General features: G+C 39.7%; 1 protein-coding gene across 3 annotated transcripts; it reads left to right on the top strand.

Moving 5' to 3' along the window:
• The first annotated feature begins 3,551 nt into the window (after positions 1-3,551).
• LOC124864996 (ubiquitin carboxyl-terminal hydrolase 36-like) lies at positions 3,552-26,966 on the top strand. 3 transcript variants are annotated; one of them, XR_007037418.1, is made up of 20 exons: positions 3,552-3,665; positions 8,304-8,569; positions 8,692-8,913; positions 11,906-12,016; positions 13,286-13,388; positions 13,473-13,540; positions 15,446-15,516; positions 15,604-15,686; positions 15,789-15,900; positions 17,194-17,334; positions 17,431-17,531; positions 17,620-17,758; positions 17,847-18,209; positions 19,817-20,041; positions 20,363-20,487; positions 20,566-21,231; positions 21,579-21,787; positions 23,715-23,903; positions 23,990-24,211; positions 24,268-25,100. XR_007037418.1 is itself a non-coding variant. In XM_047359973.1 (20 exons), exons 2-20 carry the CDS (start codon positions 8,317-8,319, stop codon positions 25,240-25,242), a joined length of 3,429 nt encoding a protein of 1,142 aa, XP_047215929.1. In that variant the 5' UTR covers positions 3,552-3,665; positions 8,304-8,316; the 3' UTR covers positions 25,243-26,966. The 3 variants fall into 3 exon arrangements, 2 of the variants coding, with proteins under 2 accessions (XP_047215929.1, XP_047215930.1); XM_047359973.1 differs by lacking the exon at positions 24,268-25,100 and adding an exon at positions 25,111-26,966 and having other exon boundaries at positions 23,990-24,105; XM_047359974.1 differs by lacking the exons at positions 3,552-3,665; positions 24,268-25,100 and adding exons at positions 7,311-7,329; positions 25,111-26,966 and having other exon boundaries at positions 23,990-24,105.
• The last annotated feature ends 942 nt before the right edge of the window (positions 26,967-27,908 follow it).

Here is a 27,908-nt window from a genome sequence, read left to right on the forward strand (position 1 = left end):
AATAAACATACCAATAACTTGCAATAAATTATATTTGACCCTCATTGATGGAATGTTTGTAAATGTGCAAAGTCTTCAAAAAACAAAACAAAATCACACAAGGAAGTGATGAAATTCCTCTAATAATAAAGGAATAAATGGTTGGTACCATTCTATTCTCAGTTCAATTATAATGTCAAACCATATTCCTCATGGTTTTTCTCATTTATTTTTTAGCCAACAGCATTAGCAAGTGTCTGAAATGAAATATCTGTCTGCATTATGATTCCTACTAGTACAAAGAGTAATTCAAGGGCTACAAAAATGAGACTGTTAAGCAGAAAAAGTTCAAGGTTTCACAAAATGCCTCATAAGATGAATTTGTAAAGCAGAGATCCATGATTAAATATTAAGTTCTTACAATTCATGTTCAGGATTTCATATGTTCACACATCACATCTTTTTTTCCCCAGGATATATGACATTTCTGGCTTTGCATCATCTAGCGTACAAGCACACAAGGAGAGCAGCCTTTTGGGTTGTTGAAGCTTGCACTCAATTTAAGCATCAGCTGCCATCTGCACCCCTCAGACCCAGCAGAAGCTGATGTGTGCCTTATTTGAACATATGGTTAAAGTAAATATAACAGGAACTTTTGTTGCCATATTGAAATGTTAAAGTCAGAAGTTGGCAACCTCTACAATTCAAAGAACCATTTTTGACCTTATTTCCTACTCAGTAAAATTTGTCAAGAGCCACAGAGTCTACATGACCCTTCCAAACAACCAACAGCAGATCCAGTTTCATCATCAATACTACAATATAATATTAATTAATTTTATGGTTAAATTAAGAATCACAGAATTTCCAGGTTTTAGAACCAGTTGAACACTATTAACCTTTTTCAATAAGAGAACAAAAACATTTTGTAATGAAATGATGCATATTTATGGAAGATAAAAAGTGGAAACACATGATGAAAATTAGTAAATAAATAATAAATATATTGATTTTTATATAATCATTTATATATATATATATATATATATATATATATATATATATATATTATTGCTTGGACCATTATAGCATTAGTGTCTGTTGTGGAAATCTGTTAATCAGTAGCATTTAACGTTTACTAGAAAACTTCAAAACTCTCTTTTTTTATTTTGTTTAGCCATTCAGAGGATGACTTGCTGGTGGGGTTTACAGGTCCTTCTCAAAATATTAGCATATTGTGATAAAGTTCATTATTTTTCATAATGTCATGATGAAAATTTAACATTCATATATTTTAGATTCATTGCACACTAACTGAAATATTTCAGGTCTTTTATTGTCTTAATACGGATGATTTTGACATACAGCTCATGAAAACCCAAAATTCCTATCTCACAAAATTAGCATATCATTAAAAGGGTCTCTAAACGAGCTATGAACCTAATCATCTGAATCAACGAGTTAACTCTAAACACCTGCAAAAGATTCCTGAGGCCTTTAAAACTCCCAGCCTGGTTCATCACTCAAAACCCCAATCATGGGTAAGACTGCCGACCCGACTGCTGTCCAGAAGGCCACTATTGACACCCTCAAGCAAGAGGGTAAGACACAGAAAGACATTTCTGAACGAATAGGCTGTTCCCAGAGTGCTGTATCAAGGCACCTCAGTGGGAAGTCTGTGGGAAGGAAAAAGTGTGGCAGAAAACGCTGCACAACGAGAAGAGGTGACCAGACCCTGAGGAAGATTGTGGAGAAGGGCCGATTCCAGACCTTGGGGGACCTGCGGAAGCAGTGGACTGAGTCTGGAGTAGAAACATCCAGAGCCACCGTGCACAGGCGTGTGCAGGAAATGGGCTACAGGTGCCGCATTCCCCAGGTCAAGCCACTTTTGAACCAGAAACAGCGTCAGAAGTGCCTGACCTGGGCTACAGAGAAGCAGCACTGGACTGTTGCTCAGTGGTCCAAAGTACTTTTTTCGGATGAAAGCAAATTCTGCATGTCATTCGGAAATCAAGGTGCCAGAGTCTGGAGGAAGACTGGGGAGAAGGAAATGCCAAAATGCCAGAAGTCCAGTGTCAAGTACCCACAGTCAGTGATAGTCTGGGGTGCCCTGTCAGCTGCTGGTGTTGGTCCACTGTGTTTTATCAAGGGCAGGGTCAATGCAGCTAGCTATCAGGAGATTTTGGAGCACTTCATGCTTCCATCTGCTGAAAAGCTTTATGGAGATGAAGATTTCATTTTTCAGCACGACCTGGCACCTGCTCACAGTGCCAAAACCACTGGTAAATGGTTCACTGACCATGGTATCACTGTGCTCAATTGGCCTGCCAACTCTCCTGACCTGAACCCCATAGAGAATCTGTGGGATATTGTGAAGAGAACGTTGAGAGACTCAAGACCCAACACTCTGGATGAGCTAAAGGCCGCTATCGAAGCATCCTGGGCCTCCATAAGACCTCAGCAGTGCCACAGGCTGATTGCCTCCATGCCACGCCGCATTGAAGCAGTCATTTCTGCAAAAGGATTCCTGACCAAGTATTGAGTGCATAACTGTACATGACTATTTGAAGGTTGACGTTTTTTGTATTAAAAACACTTTTCTTTTATTGGTCGGATGAAATATGCTAATTTTGTGAGATAGGAATTTTGGGTTTTCATGAGCTGTATGCCAAAATCATCCGTATTAAGACAATAAAAGACCTGAAATATTTCAGTTAGTGTGCAATGAATCTAAAATATATGAATGTTAAATTTTCATCATTACATTATAGAAAATAATGAACTTCATCACAATATGCTAATATTTTGAGAAGGACCTGTAGATCATTGTTCTGCTGCATAACCCAAGTGTGCTTGAGCATAAGGTCACAGGCTGATGGATGGACCTTCTGCTTCAGGATTTTCTGCTAGAGAGCAGATTTCCTGGTTCTATCAATTACATTATTGTTATGTGGTTTTAATTTGTCTTAATTTTCTTTACATCTGTTTTCTAATTACATTTTTGCAAATTCCTGAAACGAATGTCAGAAATTGCTTTTGTCATGTTTAGTGAATGCTTCTCATGATGTTACTATGTTTATTTTATTTTTTAAACCATGATTCAGATGTCTTTGCTACAGTAAATAATGCATTTCACATACTTCCCATGTTTTCTGCAGGTAGAAAGAATGAAAGTATAATATATAAAGTTTTAGGCCCAAAACATATGAATGTATAAATGTAATTAATTCTCAAAAGGAATGACTTTCAGTTTTTCTGAAATGCTGTTTTTGGATAAGGCTTAAATATTCCTTTGAATGGTAATAAATAAATTCAGGATACCTGTACAGTTTGTCTAGCTATTATATGATTACATCGCTTGCCATTAATTCCACACGTTTTTTCTCTTTTGTCACAGTAGAACTTGTCAGGCATCCATCGCGCCGATTGCGTCAATGGTAAACAGCGAGAGCTGGAAGTCACGTGTGGCTCTCTGCCTACAGCCCAACCTCATCTAAAGCGCTGATTGGGCAAGCATTTTCTGTGACGGCACTGTCTGCGTTGTGGTAGGTTCCTGATCTCTGTCCGTCATTCCTGATCCCGCACCCCCTCATAATGCAGCATGGGCAAAAAAAAAAAAAAAAACCAGATTCGGTAGCTGAGGGAGCAAACTCCTGTTGAGAAATATTTGGCCGATTAAACAAAAGGTGAGTGAACACATGCGTGGAATCCTGTAATACATGGTGTCTATTTTTTTAATCGTAGTTCAGGTTGCCAAACTATAAATATGAATGTGGCTGTCAGAGACTGTTAGCCATCTGGAAGCCTATATGCTAACCCACATTGCAGCGCCCAGGAAGGCAGGAGGCTGTCGCCACGTTAAGTTAGCTCGCTGGCTAATTTTAATACTGCAGCTGTGTCATGTACTGCCGTATAAAACCGGACGGGCTTCAAAAGAGAGACAGTATAATCAGATGTAGATGAGTTAAGCTGCTAAGCTAGGATATGTCTTCGTGTTTTAAATTATCCAGACCGAAAACTGCTGTTGGCGACATTTAGCAAGCTAGCATGGAGGCTGAAATGACTGCCCCCGTAATGCTGAGTTCAAATTGTTAACACAAGCTGTTCACGTTTTACCTAAATGGGTTTTTATTAATTTAAACACTCATCTTAATAAATAAGGCCCATAAACCGTATATTACTGGAATTAGGGAGCAAGTAGGTTTGCTAATTAAGCCTACAATAGTGCCTTATCAGCAGTAGTCATGTCATTTTAGTGGCATAAAGTCAGACAGTTTTAATTCCCAACTCTATACTGTAATTTCAGAATAGTTGCCCGTCAAAACTAATTAGTTTATTTTCACAACCAAAGTTTAAAAAATATAAGAAAACTACAACATATTACAATAAACACTTGGTACTTTACATTTGTTAATTTAAATTTAACACGGGAAAAGTTTCTAATGCAATGCAACTTATGATGCCACGAAGTTATGTATTTAGCCAAAAGGTGTTTTTTTTTTTTTTTTTTTTTACTGTAGAAAGCGATATTTTCACCAGGGATTGGCAAATATATCATTTAAAATTTGTAATTTATTATGATAATATTAAATGAAGTCAAAGTCTAGTGATTGACAGTGTATTCTGCAGCTTGAATTACAGCATTCATAAATGTTCCAATATTTTCAAGTATTGTTAAAGGCTATTGTTGAGTACTGTACGTTATGTAGCCTTTTTGAGAATGAGAAAGTTTTATTGTTAGGGCAGTCGGCACTCTGTACGCAGTGACACATTTATAGCTAAAAAGACTAATGCATTTTTAAACACTTTTTATTTTTAACACTTTAAAAATGGCATCAACAGACTGATAGAATAGTTACATTAATAGGATATTTGTATGTGCAAGTGGATTATATAAGACCTAAAAAAATTCATTTTCCCAGTGATTATTGGAATTTTTTATTTAATTTCCCCCCAATTTCTTCTGATGCTTGAAGTGGGTATGTTAGAAAAATGTTTTAACAGGGGTTTATGTCTAAACAAATGCTGCCAAGATCATACAGCTGCAGAGTTTTAAATAAGAGCTGAATTTCTGGGGTAGTTTGTCTCTTAATCTGAACTTAGATCTATGAAAAGTTAGGACCCAAAATCATAAAAAAAAAAACAAATTAGCAAAATTTCAAATCTTTAATTATTGCCAAATAGTATTTGATACATTTTTTCCAATTTTAGTGGTGAAATGTTACTTGTTTACAGTTTTTGATGAAAGCTGGATCTTGCAAAAACCTCTGTTCCCTAGTTTTCATTTTTGACCAATAAAATGTTTTTTTTGTTTGTTGTTGTTTTTTCATTTTTTCATAAAAACAATAATTTGGGGATATTTCAATAATTTGAAAAAGTGAACAGGACATTGACTGTTGCCTCTTAATTTCAGCACACAAGAGGGCAAAATAATTATTTTCTTTCTATAAATAAAAATTTATCCTACAATAAGGATAACATTTGCTAAAGCTAACACTGAGCTGATTAGTGAAGATGCACCAATCAGTTGGCCAGAGATCAGACATGAACAGTTTTCTTTTGACCAGCTCAGATTTCTGATGGGCAGTTTTAATAAGGGTTATATGCTTTGATGCATAAACTGGAAAAAGTTTTGTAATTTCTTCATTTCTACTTGATTCAAAACAGCTACTTCCATCAAGGAATCTGCGGCACATTCTTTTTCCTGCGTGGGGTATAGTCCTTAAGGATTAAACAAAACTGGAGCTCATACCTCACAGAAAACCAAAAATCGGTATTGGCCAGTAAAGGTGTAATCGGTGCATGTCTTAGAAAAATCCTAGTAGATTTATTCATTATATTTAATTAGGATTACGTTTAAAGGGATTTGTTTTACTTTTCAAGCAACCATTCTAATTATATACTAATAAAACTTAGTGTCTTGTTGAATTTCTCTTGACTTACTGCTGGTTAATTGGATAATTGATTGTAGCTGCAAATCCACAAAATTAATACTTGTATAACAATATTTACCTAGTTTGTTTTCCATATTATTATTGTCATTTTATATTATTCATATATGATCAGGTTTTCATAGAAAAGCTTGCCAGGTGTGACTTTGGTACTGAAGGATGATATCCATAAATTGTAGGGTGATAGGTTAAATCTTTGCCACCACACATGTTGAAGCCTATAAACCGCATGCAAGGCAGCTGCCCTGTGTGTGGTTCAATGCGAAACAAAAATGAAACTGCATGAAATAAAAAGTAGTTTTCGCTTCGTTTTCTCCTACAGCTCTGCATTTAGAACAAATGTTTCTAAGAGAAATTACCTTTTTATTTAACAGCAGGTTTTTAGATGCTAGTAAAATGACTTATTTAAAAAAAATGTTTGTAAAATGAGGTTTTCAGGTTAAACTAATAGTCATCTTTAGAAGATGGAATGGAGTGGGGGCTGTAAAACATGTGCACTGAATCCTTATACACTATGTATGTGCAGCAGACCCCATCTTTCGCACGTGAACGGAATGGTTTCTAAACTATGTGCTGGAATCACATACTTGTCGTAATTACTTTGTAAACACGAGCATGGCCTCAGACATTTCCAATACACGATTGTTACATTTTATTGAGTGTTTTATCACAGCGTATACTTAAATATTGGAATAAAATATTGAGAAAACATAAAATCAAAGAATAATTCTCTAAAACTGTTTGTGATGACATTGAATGGTCTCTAATTTGCCTGTTTTTGGGTCATCAAAAGGGCTATGATTACAACATGGACAACTAGCAAGCACAGAACCTGACAAAAGCATCATTAAACATATTTATATATTTAAAGTGGGGTAGTAATAAAAATGGGGCTGGAGAACTTTAGGAAACGTGTGATATGCTTTAAAATTGGATAAATACATGAATGGCAGGAGTTAGCCTTGTAGATATCAACTAGCAGATATCTCTTAGATGTTGACAGTGTATCAAACCACAGTTGTCATTACAGTATGAACATATGCTATATCATAGTTGAAAAGAACTGATTTGATGCTGTTATTGGCCGACTGTTATGTTTTAGAGAACATGTATCAAGTTCTCCCTCCCAACATTATAATCAGCCAGTTGGATTGACTTTGAATCACCTTGATTCCCACACCTGATAGACTTTAGTGCCTGAGATGCTGAAGCTCACAGAGGGCGATGGGAACATTGTGATTTCCTAATGTTATGCACGCTTAATGAGCAATTCTCTACTTTTTAAAGTTAGGTTAAGGCTTATCCCAGCTCTTACAGGCAGGGGTCAGCAAGGCACGTCACCGGCTCATCACTGGGTTGACTTTGAGGCTACGATGCCAACACACACATAGTCTTAAAGGTAGGTCAGTATAACCAGTTTAGTTATTGTAAATGTTGGGACTGTGTTGTACAAACTGGGACCTAATTCCTGTGAGGTGCCTAAGCGGACTACCATCCCTGCACCAACCAATTTGTATCTCCAAAAGACTGCAATTAGCTGGGTCCCGACAGGCTCCGTTCTTCTTACTTTTAGCAGCTGCATGGGAAGGTCAGGCTGTCCTTGTGCATGCAATGTATGATCATTCCTCCTACTGCTTGATGACGCCACTGCCCGCTCTAATGAGCATAATTTATGTCTGTGTTTACCATCTGCACAGGCCAGGTTTCACTTTGAGAAATCTTTACTACATTTACAGCATCTCAGTTACACAATGAAATAAATAAAATAAATAAGTAAACAGAACGTGCTTAGCTTTGCTATCACCAAGCGTTATTAGATCATTTTTCTATTGACATTTCTTGCACTGTAAGAACTTTTGCTTTAAAATATAGACTCAATATGGTTTTTTTTAGTGCACCAACATACTTAGTCTTCCAAGAAACTGCAAATCAATGTTTTAAAACCAAGATGTCAGCAGTGGTGACTCCTTAACTTCTCATTTTACAGAGATGTAAATACTTCTAACAAAGCAAAAAAGTGTTTAAATGTAACTTGACAGCAGCAGTTTACACCTCGTGATGAGCTGCAATTGCCGCATGTTTGTAGCATCTGATGTCTTGTGTAACTATAGAGGACAGTTGCCAAGAGCCAGCCAGCTCTTCAGATCCATTCAGAGTTCATCTCCTGTAATAAACACTGCTTCTGCAGGTATTTACTGAACTAAATCCTAACAGAAGTGTTAAGAGACACATTTGGCATCTATTTCTACAACAAATTTATTTTTAAACCTCCTAAGAACAAGCGCTCAAACGAGATGCCTTTTTAAAAGTGCTCGACTACTGAGACGATACCACCTACTCCTGTGATGTGATGCTGTCTTTGTTTGTCTGCAGTAATGTTCAAACAATGCCGATAGTGGATAAACTCAAGGAGGCGTTAAAACCCGGTCGGAAGGAGACGGGTGATGACGCGGACCTCAACAAGCTGCTGGCTTCTTCTGCCAAGAAGGTGCTATTGCAGAAAATCGAGTTTGAACCCGCCAGCAAGGGTTTTTCCTACCAGCTGGACAGCCTGAAGAACAAGTATGTGATCCTCAATCCCAGAACCGAAGGAGCCACGGGCCAGAAAGCTGCAGAGCCCGCTCAAATTAAGAGGCAAGGTGAGATTTCAAATGTAGCTGAGGTTACTTTAAAGCAATATCACAAATACAAAACTCTGTAGTCTCAAGATACTAGTTCTTGGAGTTCAGCTCTTGTGCTCTGTGTTGTCCTCCTCCACCAGCCTCTGAAAATGGAATCAGCAGCCAGGGTGACGGGATCCCAGCCCCGCAAAAAATGCTCTTTCCTGGGAACAAGCTCAATCTTAAATGGGAGCGTGTGTACAGGGTGGGAGCTGGTCTTCACAACCTTGGAAACACCTGCTTCCTCAACTCCACCGTTCAGTGTCTCACCTACACCCCGCCGCTTGCCAACTACTTGCTCTCAAAGGAGCACAGTCGGGCCTGTGAGTACTTCAGCGCTGTACTTTTCTCAGCGTTTTGCTTGCCACACATGGCACAGTTTGGAAATTCAATCCAATTGGTGAGTTGAGGGGCCAACAAAAAGAGAATCTTCTTTTTGGACTTTGAATAGTTTTGGAACCGGGTCTTTTTGTAAGTTTCCCAACTTTTGTGATTGCCATCAATCCAGTCTCATTAAAGCTGAGTAATCAGTCCAGAAGAGACTGGTATTTTTAATGAATGAGCTAAGACGGCATCTTTTAAAGGTTAGATAATTTAATTATGTTGGAGGTATGTTTTAAATTGAGATTGTGTAGAAAGTGGTTCTGAGCAGAACTTTGAAAGAACAAAAAGGGTTCCTGGATGGACTAAATAGGATCCCTATTTTTGAAATTTATTTCATGTGAATATGTATTTCTCTTAGGTTAACAACAATCTCATTTGTTTAAGAAGTATATATATATATCTTTTAGTGTTTTTGTCAGCTCTGTATTAGACCTTTGTAGCCTTTTCTTACCAGTTTTTATTGTTTCAAATCATATACCTTTTATTGAGGCTGTAAATTGTCCACTGCTCAAAAAAATAAAGGCAACACTTAAACAACACAATATAACTCCAAGTAAATCAAACTTCTGTGAAATCAAACTGTCCACTTAGGAAGCAACACTGATTGACAATCAATTTCACATCCTGTTGTGCAAATGGAAAAGACAACAGGGGGAAATCTTTGGTGATTAGCAAGACACACTCAATAAAGGAGTGGTTCTGCAGGTGGAGACCACAGACCACTTCTCAGTACCTATGCTTTCTGGCTGATGTTTTGGTCACTTTTGAATGTTGGTGGTGCTTTCACACTCGTGGTAGCATGAGACGGACTCTACAACCCACACAAGTGGCTCAGGTAGTGCAGCTCATCCAGGATGGCACATCAATGCAAGCTGTGGCAAGAAGATTTGCTGTGTCTGTCAGCGCAGTGTCCAGAGCCTGGAGGCTCTACCAGGAGACGGGCCAGTACACCAGGAGACGTGGAGGAGGCCGTAGGAGGGCAACAACTCAGCAGCACGACCGCTACCTCCGCCTTTGTGCAAGGAGGAACAGGAGGAGTACTGCCAGAGCCCTGCAAAATGACCTCCAGCAGGACACAGATGTGCATGTGTCTGCACAAACGGTTAGACACCGACTCCATGAGGATGGTATGAGAGCCCTACGTCCACAAATGGGGGTTGTGCTCACAGGTCAACACCGTGCAGGACGCTTGGCATTTGCCAGAGAACACCAGGATTGGCAAATTTGCCACTGGCGCCCTGTACTCTTCACAGACGAAAGCAGGTTCACACTGAGTACATGTGACAGACATGACAGAGTCTGGAGACACCGTGGAGAGAGATCTGCTGCCTGCAACATCCGTCAGCATGACCGGTTTGGCAGTGGGTCAGTAATGGTGTGGGGTGGCATTTCTTTGGAGGACTGCATGGCCAGAGGTAGCCTGACTGCCATTAGGTACCGAGATAAGATCCTCAGACCCCTTGTGAGACCATATGCTGGTGCGGTTGACCCTGGGTTCCTCCTAATGCAGGACAATGCTAGACTTCATGTGGCTGGAGTGTGTCTGAGCACATCTGTGAGATCATGTCTCGCTCCATCCACCAACGTCATGTTGCACCACAGACTGTCCAGGAGTTGGCGGATGCTTTAGTCCAGGTCTGGGAGGAGATCCCTCAGGAGACCATCCACCGTCTCATCAGGAGCATGCCCAGGCGTTGTAGGGAGGTCATACAGGCACGTGGAGGTCACACACAATACTGAGCTTCATTTTGACTTGTTTTAAGGACATTACATCAAAGTTGGATCAGCCTGTAGTGTGTTTTTCCACTTTAATTTTGTGTGTGACTCCAAATCCAGGCCTCCATTCGTTAATAAATTAGATTTCCATTGATGATTTTTGTGTGATTTTGTTGTCGGCACATTCAACTTTGTACAGAACAAAGTATTTAATGAGAATATTTCATTCATTCAGATCTAGGATGTGTTATTTGAGTGTTCCCTTTATTTTTTTTGAGCAGTCTATTTAATAGCAACCATGTATACAGTTTAGATATGTATATTTATTACACAGCACACAGGCAAAATATTTTAAGCACTTTCTTTGCAGCGGGTGAGGTTTCATCACAGCAAACCAAGAAAAAAAGTCTCAATGCAATCAAGTTTTTTTTTTATTATACAAAAGAATATTGCCTTGCTTAATTTATTTTCATTTTTCTTTATTTTGCTTTTTTTTATTTAACTGTCCCCATTGATAGAAAAACTGATTAATTTCCTATTTACAGGCGCAGGTCGCTCAATTAGAATATCATTGAGAAGTTGTCTTATTTTAGTAATTCTGTTAGAAACATAAAGCTCATAGGCTTATTTCACACAGAGGAATTTATTTTATTGGTTCCTGTTAACTTTGTTGGTTATTTTAATGGCTAATAGCAAAGATGAGTTTCTCAGGAAATTGATCTATTACATAAGACCAATGATTTTTCTATTGTTTTTTTAAAATTCAGAAATGTTTTTTTAGGGCCTTTGACTTGACCTTTGTAGAGCAGACTGCCACAGAAGGTCAATGCTAAAGAATCGGGCTGTTCTTATTCAAGCATACTAATGGAAAGTTGAGTGGAAGGAGCAAGTTTTAGAAAAGCAGACACATGCGACAGGGATAGCCATAGCTCTGTGTAATGAATCTATATAATTTAAATTTCACTTTTTAAATTGAATAACTGAAATAAATAAACCTTTGATATTGTAATATATTGAGATGCGCTAGCAGTTATATGTCAAATTAAAATCAACATTTAGATTAAAGTGTTTTTTTTTTGTAAATTCTTTGTCTAAATCTACCTCGGTCAAATAAAAAAGAAAACAAATTCTCCATAATTTATTGCTTTTATTTAAAAAATTTAAAAAACGGATGTGATTGATATGTATCTTGGTGGTGTTTTGTTTATCTTTCAGGCCACCAGTCAGGCTTCTGTATGATCTGTGTAATGCAGAACCATATCATCCAAGCCTTCGCTAACACAGGCAACGCCATTAAGCCCGTCTCCTTCATCAGAGACCTAAAAAGTAAGACATCCTCAGTATACTCGGCATGATTCTGTCTGAGCAGTTCTGCCCTGCAGTTTTAGAGTAGGTAGAGTCGAGAGTCTGACATGTGGTGGTAACCATTAGGAAATGCATCACATAACTGGAGCCAGTGGGAGCTTTACATGGACATACTGTAGCTTCACTGCAGCCTAGTACCCTACATCCTCTGCTTTCTCCTTATGTGCTGCTGCAACCTTGTCTCCACCTTCTGCACCTCCCCTCCCTCTCCTCCCCTCTTAACTCCCTCCTTCCCCAATGCCCTTTGTGTCTCCTTGTGACTGCAGGCTTAGAGGAGCTGCTTTAGCACAAAAATGTGCGAGCAACTGCTTCTCCTCCCCTCCACCTGGACTCTGATGTAGTTCACCTTACATTTGTTTGTTATGCTAGTACATTTAGAAATCTCAGCATACAGTAAAAAAAGGTTTTTTCATGTGTAAAAACTACCCCCAAAAATGTAAATATACCCCTGCTTCATCACCCAAAAACTGAAAAAGCTGTAACTGGGCTCTCCAGTGGCTAATCTCCCAGTTGCTTTATTAAAAGAAAAAAAAAACATATACCTGCTGACATAACATCCTGCTGATGTCATCCCTTCTCTACTATGAGTACCCCAGATTGGTCATAAATGCTTCGTGTCTTTTTCCTTTTTCCCCACTATGGTATGACTCAGTTATCCATCATTAAAGTGATGCTTTAGTTCTGGGAATGTGATGATGACCACATTAGAATCCTGCCATTTTCCCATCAGGAGACCACAGAAGGACAAAGATCCTACGGTTGCATTAGCTCTAATGTAGGACTTTCCGCATAGATGAGCTGCGAGTCTGCAGAAGCTACCCACTGAGGATTGTTTTTGTAAATGCCCTGTCAAGGCTGCTGATACTGATTTAAAATTTATCTTTAACTGCCAAAAATCTACAATATTTTCTCAATTTTAGGACATAAAAAGTCTTTTAATTGTCTTGAAAATATTTTGTGTCCAAATGGGACTTTTATTTAATCGGGAATTATTTGTAAAATGTTTTTTTAGGTTTGCAGAAATATCTATTTACTAGAAAATACGCACTGTATCAGAACAAATAGCCTGTTTATTCATTAATGACAACTGCAACCAGGGAATCTCCCTTTCTTAAAAACATTACACAGTAATAAAAAATAACCTTTTGTATAAAACTGACATTTTCTTTTTTTAAATCTCACCAACTCTTCTCAGCGTGCCTGAAGTGTTTTGAATATATTTTCCTACAGAAATCGCTCGACATTTTCGCTTTGGAAGCCAAGAAGACGCCCATGAGTTTCTGCGGTACACCATTGATGCCATGCAGAAAGCCTGTCTCAATGGATACCCTAAGTATGTTTATTTATTTTGGTTATTAAAGCTTTCTGGCTCTGGAAGCTTTTGTGGTTTACAGCTTTTTTCCTTCCTGTTGTTTAGACTCGATAGACAGACTCAGGCCACAACACTGGTTCACCAGATCTTTGGAGGCTACCTCAGGTCAAGAGGTAGTATTTTTTTTTTTTTATTATTTATTTTGTTTTATTTCACACATACAGTGCCCTGAAAAAATATTAAGTCTCAATTAACTTTCATGTTTTGTCACATTACAACCACAAACCTTAACATATTTTCTTGGGGTTTTCTTTAATAGACTGGCACAAAGTAGCAAAAATTGTGAAGTGCGTTTATAGTCAGTCCCCGTACGTAAATACCAAGTGGAACCACATTTTGCTGCAATTAGAGCAGCAAGTCTTGTGGGGTGGGTCTCTACCAGCTTGGCACATCTAGAGACGAACATTTTGAATCATTTTTCCTTGGCTAAAATACTCTAGCTAAGGCAGATTGAATTGACATCACCTGGAAAAAAATCAATTTGCAAGTCTTCCCACATACTCCCAATTGATTTGGGTCTGGACTTTGACTGGGCCGTTCAACCAAATGAATATACATTCCATTGTAGTTCTGGTTGTATTTTTAGTAGGGATGCACATTATATCTGCAACAACATCGGTATCAGCCGATTTTAGCCATTTTTTAACATATTTGTATCAACCTGGTAGGTAAAACTGGCCAATATTAACAACCGATGTTTGTTGCCGTTTATATTTTTGGAGGGGCGGGGGGTTGGCCATATGGTACCTGTTTGGTCATGTGATGGTGATGCAACGCAGGGTTGTGGTATGTTTAAATGAATCAGAAAAGCAATGTCAGCGGTCTGATCCTTTTTTCACATGTCAAAAGGGTAACATATATAATCTATATAATAAAGGTAAATAGCGGTTATCAGACGTAACGGCAATATTAGTATTGGATATCAATATCGGCCCAAATTTTCATATCGGTGCATCCCTAATTTTTAGGATTGTTGTCCTTCTGGCTGGTGAACTTCTGCCATAGTTGCAGTTTATTTTTCTTTTAGGATTGTTGTGCATTTAGCTCCATCCGTCTTTCCATCAACTTCGACTAGCTACATGCTGACTGCATTATGCTGTCACTTCCATGTTTAACTGTGGTAATGGTGTCTTTAGGATACTGGATATATACCAGAAAGTTCAATTTTGGTCTCATCCTATTAGAGCACCTTATTCCACATGTTTGCCTGGTACTTTACATGGTTGAAGGCAAACTTGAAACAAGGCTGCTTATTGCTTTCTTTCAACAATTGCTTTCTTCTTGCCACTCCATGAAGGCCAGATTTATGGAGTGCATGATTACAGTTTGTCCGGTTAACAGATTCTCCCACCTGTGCTGCTGTTCTCTGTAGCTCCTCAAGAGTTACCATGAGCTTCTGGGTTGCTTCTGACTGATTGCTCTAAAACCTCTCAACAGCTTAATTGCTGACCTGCCTTTCTTGGTCTTCACTAATGTTCTCGAAGAAATGCCACGGAACGGCTGCCTTTATAAGATAAAAATTACATATTGTGGACCTATTTACCAATTAGGTGACTCCCGAAGGTAATGGTTTGCACTACATTTTACTGGGCTTTCAAAGTAAAGGTCAATAAATATAAATGTACACCACAGTCTAAACCCTGCCTTCTTTTTCTTCCACTTCATGATTATGCACTACCTTGTGTTGGCCTATCACATAAAATCCCAGTAACATACATTGAAGTTTGTGGTTGTAATGTGACACGTTTTATTAAGGTTCAGAGTTGGAAGACTTTTGCAAGGCGCAGTGAATATCTGCATCCAGAACCGTGGACATTTCCACATCTAGCGCTTTTCTTATTGCCTTATTAAATATTCTCCTGCATGTCAGCGTCTATTATTGCAATTGACCATCAGGTCTTGTATTTGTAACGATACATGCTACAATGTTCCCTCTTAAAGATTATTTTTCTGCACAGGCCTCATTTATCCGAGAATCATTCTCAGTCTAAGATAGTATTTTGCTTTTTGTCTTTCAGTGAAATGCTCCATCTGCAAAAGTGTGTCGGACACGTATGACCCTTACCTGGACATTGCTGTGGAGATCCGGGTGTGTTGCATGATTTATTAACCCCTTTAGTTTCCTGTAAATGGAAATGTGCAGCAGCATCACGGTTAAAATGTGTTAATCTTTCAGCAAGCAGCAAACATAGTGCGAGCCCTGGAGCTGTTTGTCAAACCAGACGTTTTGAGTGGAGAGAATGCCTACATGTGTGCCAAGTGAGTGGCGTTTATTTGTTTTCACGGCATGCATAAATATGTCTGGAGGGTGTAAAGAACATTTATTCTGGAAAGGGATGATGTTAAATTAGTTTTCTTCAGGTGCAAAAAGAAAGTTCCTGCCACCAAGCGCTTCACTGTCCACCGAACATCTAACGTCCTCACCCTTTCTCTGAAGAGGTTTGCCAACTTTAGCGGAGGAAAAATAACCAAGGTTAGCATAAACTTTTTGTTTTATTAATATTATCGTTATTCCTTTTTAAATGTCCTGGCAGGGCGTCAGGAAGGTGGGTAGAGCAGGGGGAGGTGGATGGATGGATTTGGGCCTCATCTACAGTAATGTGGGTGCTGCTCTAAACTGACATGGTAAAAAAGAAGTATGGTAGCAAATAGAGATGCAGCGAGAAATCGGCTGGTTAGTCGTTTTGGACGGTTTTTAACTTGATCAGCAGGTCAGAAACTGAAAAATCGTTTTTTCCCTATTAGTTACGACAGGATACCAAGTACTGCCAGGTTGCGCTGACAACTAGGAGTGAGACTCTTGATGCACTTCACTGTTTGATTTAATAACTATTTAGATGCGAGTGTGAATTCATTTATGACAAACAGATTTCATCTCCCGACCCAACTGATAACACCGCTCTCCGGTGTGGTGATGCTGATACTGAGGCGAGAAGACTCGGTGTCATCTTTATTTTTATTTGGGGGGCTGTTCATATATACGTAGCAATATGTCCTTTATTTGTGTCTATTGGTGTTAGAAAAGCACTCCTTTTTCCATGTTGTCGGCTGAAAGTACTTTTTTTAAAAATATCGTTTATGCTAAGAGGCTAATGATTATATCTAACATACACACACACATTAATAACAGTTCCCTGTCAGTGCTTTCACACAAAACCTTTGGAGAGTCTGCTTTGTTGAGTGTTTGACGCTGGCGTGAACTCATCCAAGACCCTGAACCGGACCCTGGCATGGTTACAACTGCTGTTCTCAACACAGTTTATCCAGAACCTGTTTCCACATGGAGCTTTCACAAAATCTCTGTGTGTTAAACCATGGCAGCTAAAGGTAAATGGCCTGACTCCAAAGCACTTTTCAGTCATCCATCCATTCATACACACATTCACACACTGACAGTGGTGAGCTTCATTGTAGCCACACCTGTCCTTGGGCATACACAGGAACCATCGAGCCCTCCGACCACCATCAGTAGGCAAGGTGGGTGAAGTATCTTGCCCAAGGACACAACGACTGAGACAGACATAGCGGGGGCTTGAACCGGCAACCCACCGGTTACAAGACACAACTCTACCAAAGAGAGAAGCTCACGATACACCGATCCATCTTTACTACATCCTTTACCGAAAGCTATGAGATATCTATCATGACTTAAAGAGGAATGTCTGGGATTCTTACTGGACCTGTTTAAATCCTTGACCCAGTCTTTTATAAGCAGAAGATGATGGATGGATGGATGGTGTTATTTCTTTAATTTTCTTTCTTTTAGGACGTTGGTTATCCAGAATTTCTAAACATCCGCCCCTACATGTCTCAGAGCTCAGGCGACCCTGTTTTGTACGGTTTATATGCTGTCTTGGTGCATTCTGGCTACAGCTGTCATGCTGGTCACTACTACTGCTATGTCAAGGTATGCTTAAAGTATCTGTGCATATGTCTTTGGTCTGTTTTACATTCAAGGAGATAATATCTAGTTTAAATGTAATTTTTCCTAACCCAAATCTAGGCGAGCAATGGACAGTGGTACCAAATGAATGATTCAATGGTTCACTCCAGTAACATCAAAGTTGTTTTGAACCAGCAGGCTTATGTGCTTTTCTACCTGAGGTAAGACAGAGCTGATACCGATCAGAACAGATGTCTCTACCCGTCAGGGATGGTATTAAGTTATCTTGCATCTGACTGCATAATGAAGGATCCCTGAATCGAAGAAGAATGCAGACGGGCAGACCACCAAGCAGGGAATGTTGCATTCTGGGAAGAACAGTGCATCATCAGAGCAGATAAAGAGGGCGAACTTAAATGGGCCTCTCTCTTCCCCGCAAGTCACCAAGGTATTAAAACATTTAGTGAAATTATCTAGTTCCGCTTCTTTTCGATGTCAGTCGGAATCATTTAGTCTCAATCAACTCTTCTTTACAGGAACTGGAGCCTGCACAGCTGCGTAAGATCCAGTCTATGGACGGCGGCTTGGGTTTGCCCATTTCCAGGAACGGCGTTAACTCCCAACTGCAGCCCAGACTGTCCAACTGGACGTCATCTTCCTATGTCCCGTCGAAGGTGCCGGGCGGACCCACAGTTATAGAGGAGCCTTTCAAGAAGGTTAAGAAGCCCTCTCCTCAGAGCCAGGCACAGTCCATCAGCACCACGTCAACACCTTCCAGCAACGGGGTCGGGAGGACGGAGGGGGACAAAAAACAAAGCGGGGAGGGCAGGGGGATGGCAGCATCTACCTCATTCAAGTCTCTGTCTGACTCTTCCTCTGCTGACACCACTGACTCGAAGGTACCATAGCCACAAGTATCCAAAAGTATTGAACTTTTTCACATGTTTCACATTACAACCACAAACCTCTATATACTTATATTTAATTATCTTAATTTAGGACCATGTCCAGATTTTTAATAATAGGTTTTAAAATACATTTAGACATATTTTTTAATCTGCATGCTTTTATTTCCTCGGCCGTTCCATAGACTCTCGCCTCTATCAAAGAACCCTTCAATACATTTTTCCTCCTATGTATTATATTCCTTGGTATGAAAATAAATGTAATCAGTCTGAAGTTAATCCGACTTCAAAGAAAACCAGAAAACGGGAGCAGTCAGGAAAGGCCTGACTGGTGGAACTCTTCTTCCAATGCAAGGAAGCAAGAAGCCCCAGAGAAAGGGACTTATCTCCAGGCATTGAGCCTTTCCCTCAAACCTGTAAATAATCCTGCTCCTGAAACTGGTTTACTGGCTTTAAGTCATGTTTAGGCAGTTAAAATCAAATCATTCATGCTATGTTTAACCACTACAAGTTCATCTTATAACGGAAACAGGTATACTTATGGAAGTGTGGCTTGAAAACAGTATGCTGTAGGAGTGTGATAAAAGTTGGGTTACCTTTAGCTATAAAAGCCAAATATAGAAACTCACTAATCAGGTGACTCAACAGTCACCTGATTAGTGAAAAAAAAGAGTCCACCTTTGTTAGTATTTATGCAGCTGTTCTGTTTCTGGCCTCAGAGGTTTATTGGAAAATATTAGTGAACAAACGGCATCATGAAGACCAAAGGTCACAGCAGACGGGTCGGGGATAAAGTTGTGGAGAAATGAAAAGCAAAGTTAGGTTTAACACAACATCCCAAGCTTTGATCATCTCATGGTGCACCGTTCAGTTTGTTATCTGAAGATTATGGCACATCTGCAAACATCTCAAGACAGGGCTGTCCACATAAACTGACCAGCTGGGTAAAGAGAGCATTAAGCGGAAAAGCAGACAACAAGCTTTATAGAAACTCTGGAGGAGCTCCAGAGACCCACAGCTCAGGTGGCTGAATCTTTCAGGACAACTATTGTGGCCTTTATGGAAGAAAGACGTACAGGGTAGGAAGTTCAGATGAGATCAAATTTAAACATTTTAGCCACCATGCAAAATGCTAAGTGTGGTGGCGAACTTGACAGTCCTCGTCGGGCTGAACAAGCTAGAACAATGGTGACATGATGGCGGTGGTGTTGGCTGTATCATGCTACGGGGTTGCTTTTTTTTCAGCAGGGACAAGGAGCTGATCTTAGTTGATGGGAGGAATGGAGCTAAATATGGAGCAGTCCTAGAAGAAAACCTGTTAGAGGCTGCAAGAGACCCGGGGAGGTCCACCTTCTAGCAAGACAGTGACCTTAAAGTTATGGCCGGAGATACAAGGGAATGATTTAGATCAAAGGATATTGATGTGATAGAATAGCCCTGTCAAAGTCCAGACCTAAATACAGATGAGAACCTGTGGAAAGTCCTAAAAAGAGCTCAAGCATAATCAAATTGAAAAAAGTTGCAATAATACATTTGCAAGGTACTGTACATGTGTTTACAGAAACCGTAACAGAACCTACAGTCTCATTTCTTTTGGCCAGGAGTCCATTGGTCCGAAAAGTGAGCCAGTAAGAGAGACTCCGTCTACTCCTCGGAAGGTCTCCGGTAGCTTGGTTTCTCCAGCCCGGAGTGTGGAGCGCTCCCAAAGCACAGAGGAACAAAAGACGGCTAAATTAAAACCCCCGGCGCTCAACAACATCACATCTGAAGCCACCAGCACCATGTCTCCACCGCCTGCCAAGAAACTGGCCCTCTCAGCCAAGAAGGTAGGTTTCATATAATTCCTTACCACGATTAAAGGCAAATATCGAACCTTTTTGTGGTTTATGTAATAAATTATTTCACCAGCTGTATCTGTCTAACCAACCATGTTAGATTTTCTCTTCTTTTTCTTTAGCTCCCCTTTTTTTCTAACCATTTCTAATTCTTCTCTGCCACACCCTTTCTTCCTTGCATTCCACCCTCCATCTTTTCCTGCTCTCCCTTCAACAACCATCTTCCTGATATGATTTTCTTCCTTGTTTTTGTCACATTCATGGCTATTTTTCTTTAGACCACCAAGTTTTTATTTATGTCGATAACTGCAGGCTTACAGTCAGAGTCCGAGGAACATTGATGCTCTGCGCCATTCGCCAAAGCAGCTGCCCACTGTCCCCACGCATCAAAATCAACTTAAATCCCCTGCCGTCGCCTCAGCTAATCACATTGACAGGTATTTTAATATCCAGATTTTTGTTTCTGTTTCTAAATTTCTTGTTCTGGACTTATATTTTTTTTATTTTCTTCCCAGAGTCGGTCCATTCAATCCTCCAAAAGCCCAGTCCTCACCTTTTTCTCAATCATGTGGACCTTTAGTGCAGAAGAGCCCTCACAGACGGCCACCTTTCTTCATATTGCAAAAACCAAAAGCCAGCCTTTCTCACAAAACCAACGGCCTTCACAGTCCAAACCCAATGAGCCCCAAGTCTTCCAACAACCTTAGCTCCGCAGCTCAAGAGCCAGACCTTGACCCTCTGGCTCAACACGTCAGCCCAAAGAAGAAGAAGAAAAGACGACACTCCGAGGTGGAGGGCAACACAGAGATTTCTACATCCTCAGCTTCTGCTGCACAGTCCAGCCCCATGGAGCCAGCGCATGAGAAGAAGTGTAAGAAGAAGAAAAAGCGGAAACACGAGGGGTATGATGGCGAAGATATGAAAGAGAGCGAGTGCGTCCAGTCTCATTTGGACGCATCAAATCAAGAGGAGGATTGGTGTCAGAGCGGTCTATGGAGTCTAACGTCTCATCCTAATGCAGAGCCGTCAGAGCACAAGGTCCGGCTTTCTGCCACTAGGTCAATGCAGTGCGAGTCAAATCCGAAAGAACAGGAGACTGTCCCTGTGAGGAAAAAGAAGAAGAAAAAGAAAAGAATTGAACAGGAGGAGGCTCTGCTGGAAATAAACTCCTTATCACAAAGGTAGATGCAGCTTTGTAAAATTATGATTCTTTTTTTAGTATTTCTATATGAAACTATTAGCTTAATCAACCATTTTGGCTTCCAGCGAGCTGTAGGCACTTGCCTTAAAGCTTTCAGACGTTACCAAATGCTTGCAGCAAGGTTTAGCCACATACTAACTAAGTTTTCTGAAGCAAATCCCATGTGATTAGTTTCATTACTCAGGTCTTCATAAAGTGCTCTGCATCAATTGCTCTTCTTTATCAATGTATAATTTTCCCTGCCTTATAAACATAAAGAGCAGATGCAAGCAGATCAGTTGCCTTTGCTACGTGGATTTCTTAAATGTCTATTTTGTTCCCCAACAGGGACCCAGAGATAAAAACCGCCGATATTTCTAATCGCACCGAATATTTAATAACAATGAACGATGAATTGACCATAAAGAAAAAGAAGAAGAAAAAGCTAAAAGAAAAGGTGCGAGAGGAGAGAAAACTTTCTGATAATGAGTCAGCAGAAGAACTTGCCTCCAAAAAGATCTCCACAGAAGACAGAAAAGTTGGCGAAGAAAGTACAGGTGAGCTTCGAATTATTCACATATTATTTATGCCAGAAAACCTCAGTTAAGTCTGTCTGTTGCACATTGTAATCATCCTTGTGATACGTCTTTTGACATGTTTTCAGCTGACCTAAATTATCAGTTTTCCTCCAAAGGGCTATTTTTTTATACAGGTCCTTCTCAGAATATTAGCATATTGTGATAAAGTTCATTATTTTCCATAATGTCATGATGAAAATTTAACATTCATATATTTTAGATTCAATGCACACTAACTGAAATATTTCAGGTCTTTTATTGTCTTAATACGGATGATTTTGGCATACAGCTCATGAAAACCCAAAATTCCTATCTCACAAAATTAGCATATCATTAAAAGGGTCTCTAAACGAGCTATGAACCTAATCATCTGAATCAACGAGTTAACTCTAAACACCTGCAAAAGATTCCTGAGGCCTTTAAAACTCCCAGCCTGGTTCATCACTCAAAACCCCAATCATGGGTAAGACTGCCGACCTGACTGCTGTCCAGAAGGCCACTATTGACACCCTCAAGCAAGAGGGTAAGACACAGAAAGACATTTCTGAACGAATAGGCTGTTCCCAGAGTGCTGTATCAAGGCACCTCAGTGGGAAGTCTGTGGGAAGGAAAAAGTGTGGCAGAAAACGCTGCACAACGAGAAGAGGTGACCGGACCCTGAGGAAGATTGTGGAGAAGGGCCGATTCCAGACCTTGGGGGACCTACGGAAGCAGTGGACTGAGTTTGGAGTAGAAACATCCAGAGCCACCGTGGGCAGGGTCAATGCAGCTAGCTATCAGGAGATTTTGGAGCACTTCATGCTTCCATCTGCTGAAAAGCTTTATGGAGATGAAGATTTCATTTTTCAGCACGACCTGGCACCTGCTCACAGTGCCAAAACCACTGGTAAATGGTTTACTGACCATGGTATCACTGTGCTCAATTGGCCTGCCAACTCTCCTGACCTGAACCCCATAGAGAATCTGTGGGATATTGTGAAGAGAACGTTGAGAGACTCAAGACCCAACACTCTGGATGAGCTAAAGGCCGCTATCGAAGCATCCTGGGCCTCCATAAGACCTCAGCAGTGCCACAGGCTGATTGCCTCCATGCCACGCCGCATTGAAGCAGTCATTTCTGCCAAAGGATTCCCGACCAAGTATTGAGTGCATAACTGTACATGATTATTTGAAGGTTGACGTTTTTTGTATTAAAAACACTTTTCTTTTATTGGTCGGATGAAATATGCTAATTTTGTGAGATAGGAATTTTGGGTTTTCATGAGCTGTATGCCAAAATCATCCGTATTAAGACAATAAAAGACCTGAAATATTTCAGTTAGTGTGCAATAAATCTAAAATATATGAATGTTAAATTTTCATCATGATATTATAGAAAATAATGAACTTTATCACAATATGCTAATTTTTGGAGAAGGACCTGTATATATGGAAGACTTGTGCAGTTATTTCCTACCACTGGAAGTAAAAAAGGACTTAATATTTATGTATTCACAACTAAAAAAGCCTGAATATTCATAATGTCAACTAAAATGAGACTAAAGAATAAAAGTAATTTAATTAAAATCACATATTGTCATTGATTATGTCAACCGGTCACTGCAGCCGTAACAACAAACTTTTAGTCATTTATGTAAATATAGATTTATCCAGTTTTGGTTTGATCAGTTTCAAGTTGTTTTTTGGGGGTTTTTTTTGTTACATTTGATTGTAATTTGATTATGTCGTGCTTCACCTTTTGGCTAAAACGATAAAAATAATGAACACTACTGGTTTGGTGACTCTGTATCCCCAAACCCCCCCCCCCCCCCCCCCCCCCAAAAAAAAAAAAAAAACTATAACTGCTCATTATGTTTTACCAGACAGCTCCTCATCTGAGTTCCTTTTTCTTTCCGATGATCTTAAGCCTCAGTGGTAGTGTGGGACAGCCAGGTGAGGGACGGGTACAGACGCAGCAAGGTGCCAACGGCTGATGGAGGCGCTTCAGTGAACCCCTCGAACCACGTTGCTTCTGCAGCCTGGGACGGGAAAAGGAGCAGGGATGTTGTGGAAGAGCTTCTCATGAACTCCACGGATAAAGCCTATGGAGCCAACGGTAAGACGTCGCTGCATGAATGCGAAGTCACATGTTGGGACATACGATTTTAGGCGCTCTAACAGGTTTCTGTGTTCTTCACGCAGTCCTCAGCTGGGAGGGGGAAGTCTCTGCTGTCAGTAAGGATGCGATTGAAGATGTCCGCAGTGCCATGTGTGACACAGTGATTGATGAGTGGGATGAGGACTTTGACAGAGGAAAGGTGTGGAAAGAATGAAAGGAAATCAGTGTTGTACAGTGGTTCTAAAAATACGACACACCCCTCCATGTTTTTGATTCTTAAAATAAGAAAAATCATGATAAATCTTTTCCAAACGTTTTCCATCTCTAATGTGACACACAAGTCTCCTGAGGTCCTAGGGGGGAAATGTAAGATTACAAAGCTTTTGCATTAATCAGTATTTAGTTGAAGCACCTTCTGATTTTAGTTCAGTGTTCATCTCTGAGTTCACACCCTCCTTATGTGACCGAAACATCTGAAGAAATCAGTCTTAACCCCAAGTTGTCAGAATTATGAATTGTTAATTCATACAAAAATGTGCGGATCGGTGGATGAAGGTTTGCACATTTGTGAATGTGATTGGGTGAGCGTGGCTGTATTGTAAAGTGTTTTGAGTGGTCGGCTGTTTAAATTCAATTTACTATAACATCTATTGGTACAAAATATACCCTACCCTAGGTTCTACCCTAGAAGAAAAAAGCTAAATCCATGTGAAGATGCTGGCTGAAGCTGGTAAGTGTGTCTTTATCGAGGGTGAAATGAATCCTGTTTCTGTCATAGGTTCCAAAGCCACTCAAGTAGGAAGAAGCCATTCCTCCAAAAGCAACATAAAACAAGTGAGGAAATATTGTCAAGTGAAGATGTGGCATATAGACTCCTACTAAAAAAGAACGGATGCTGGAACTGAATCAAAATGTGGTTCAATAAATGATTAGCTAACGATTGTGCACACTTATGTTACTAGGCTCATTCTTTCTTTTTATTATTACAGATTTGTTCATCTTTTCAGTTGAATTTTACAAGACAAATGTCATATAAAAGATGGAAAGCTTGGAAATGTTTTATTATGGTCTCGGTTTTTAAAGTCTCAAAAACCTGGAATTTCAAGAGCGGTGTTCCTGAACTCTAATGTCATGCTGCTAGCTGTTTCTAGATCTGCATTTATATTTATGGTCTGTTTGACCTCCTGTGTTTTCAAATATTCAGGTGAAGAAAGTTAAGAACTACAAAAGAGAGAAGTGGAGGAACAACAGCAGCATCTTCCAGAAGATCCAGGACAGGCGCAACAAGTGGTCGGTAACACCCGAAGCGAAGCGAGTTTTCGGAGTGCAACGCTGAGGTCTTGCTGACGGGGAAAGTTGGACTGCTACACTGTATACCATACCGTCTGTTCCTCCTCTTTCTCCTGTTTTTATCTCCGTCTGTGTTCATGAATGTTTCCCAATTTTAGAAGAACAATATGTGCCATAAGCAGCCCACTGATAGTCTGACCAGTCCTAAAGTATGAAAGTTGGCTCATTTAACAGAAAAAAAAACATCCTCATGTATTCATGTCACATGAGTTGCTGAGTGTCTACATCCTTTGAGCCTTAGTTACTATGTTATAAACTGCTATAAAATGAAATACACTGTAATTGTGAAGAGTTCGCTGTAACACTTTGGCTGGTTTTACGCAGTCTCTGCATAAGGGCTCAGAAGTTAAGACAGTAATGAAGTGACCTTTGTTTTAACCCTTCTCCTTGATGTTTTCTTCTATACCAAATTAGTCATTTAAGTGTTTTATTTTTTGTTCTCAAGTTGTTTTCTTTAATTGATGATTTAAGTTGGTGCTGTCTGTGCCCTTTGTTTTGTTTTGGACCAAATTTTGCCTGTGTATTGTTTGGTAAAATTGTGGCTTAAATTGTCAGATTTTTTTGTATTTATGCATGTCTGAACAAATGTAATTTTTTCTTTTTTATTTGTCTGTTTGCTTTGAATGAGTTTCATTGCTCTATTGCTATAATTAATTCTAAACTACAGAAAAACAAATTCTGTTTGACACCTTAGTATGCAATTTTCCTTTTGCAGATAAGTGGCTTTACAGGTCATTTTTTATTTTATTTTGTTTTTGTAAAAATGAGCATCTCAGTTGTTCATTCAGAGGACGCCAGTCTGGAAATGGGACCTCATTTTCTACAACAGCTCACCCATAATAAGGATCATTTTAGGCTTTTTATTTTAGACTCTGCATCAGAATGGGATGTGATCTGTTTTTTGTTTCCCCATGTAACTTTTTATCTCTATGCAATTTTTGGACCATCACCCTGGTGACGTAAAAACTGGGCCGAGACTCAGGAACCCGGACCTCCTGCATCACCACTATGTCTAGATTAACCTTCCTCCTGTTTCATTTCAGCGCAGCCATTCTACCTGGACCACCACGTTTGCATCCTGTACATCTTGTAGAAACTGTTTTATACAAATAATTTCAAGTAAGGGGACTATCGGGGGCACAAATGCATACAAAAACCTGTTCTATCAAAATGCTTTGCCAGCGTAGAAGGCTGTACAGTCTGTCTTGTGCTACCTGTATTACCCTTAAATGCTGTAAAGATGTGCCCATGCATTTCTATTCCTACTAGAGGTGTTGTCTTGAATTGGCTACAACACCTATAGGATTTAATGTTATAAATATCTAATTTAAAGAACAAAAGACAGATCTTTAATGTGCTAATACTCAGTTGATGGATGTTGACTTGAGAATTTAACTGCAAATGTGTTTTGTGTATAAGAGTTACCTGTTTTCAAGCAAGTTCTCCTCTGGCCCTGTAGTATTCATACAGAGCCGGAGACGTTGAAGCAGTCTTTGCTTCTATAGGACATTTGCGTTAACTGTGAAATCATAACGTAGGTTATGACTCTCAAAGAGGGACAGAGGAACATTAAGTGTGAATGTTTGCAATGATTCTGTGTTTTTCACCGTATGTTTTTCTGACCAGGAATGAGAACTTTCATAGTGAAAGAAGCTCTTACCACAATACAGTTAAGTTAAGAAGTGCAATAAAGTTGTGACTTTTGTGAAATAGTTGGGGGTTTTTTCCATTTACGTACATCCAAAAATTGCATATTTGTGCACATAGTTTGCAAAAAGGCCGCTTAACTATTTTTTCCATTTAATGTAGGCTAATTTAGAGGATGTTTGACTTATGTGGCTAAGCCATATTCCAATTAGAAACCCTTTAAAGCCCTACATAGAACCAAACACGCACACACTTACCCAATGAAGCCCTTTCTGCAAAAAAAAATAACTGTTCGCAATGTAATGTAGAACTATAAAAATAAAAAAAAAATTGTGCTCTGACAGTTTTGTTCATAGACTTATCAATAGAAAGTTCGGTCGGTGTCAGTGTAAATTATTAAGGCTGAGTTTGACCCAACTACAGGGGTTGGACAATTAAACTGAAACACCTGTCATTTTAGTGTGGGAGGTTTCATGACTAAATTGGACCAGCCTGGTAGCCAGTCTTCATTGATTGCACATTGCACCAGTAAGAGCAGAGTGTGAAGGTTCAATTAGCAGGGTAAGAGCACAGTTTTGCTCAAAATATTGAAATGCACACAACTTTATGGGTGACATACCAGAGTTCAAAAGAGGACAAATTGTTGGTGCATGTCTTGCTGGTGCATCTGTGATCAAGACAGCAAGTCTTTGTGATGTATCAAGAGCCACGGTATCCAGGGTAATGTCAGCATACCACCAAGAAGGACGAACCACATCCAACAGGATTAACTGTGGACGCAAGAGGAAGCTGTCTGAAAGGGATGTTCGGGTACTAACCTGGATTGTATCCAAAAAACATAAAACCACGGCTGCCCAAATCACGGCAGAATTAAATGTGCACCTCAACTCTCCTGTTTCCACCAGAACTGTCCGTCGGGAGCTCCACAGGGTCAATATACACGGCCGGGCTGCTATAGCCAAACCTTTGGTCACTCATACCAATGCCAAACGTCGGTTTCAATGG

Source organism: Girardinichthys multiradiatus, chromosome Y (genome assembly GCF_021462225.1).
Source record: "Girardinichthys multiradiatus isolate DD_20200921_A chromosome Y, DD_fGirMul_XY1, whole genome shotgun sequence".
Classification (NCBI taxonomy): domain Eukaryota; kingdom Metazoa; phylum Chordata; class Actinopteri; order Cyprinodontiformes; family Goodeidae; genus Girardinichthys; species Girardinichthys multiradiatus.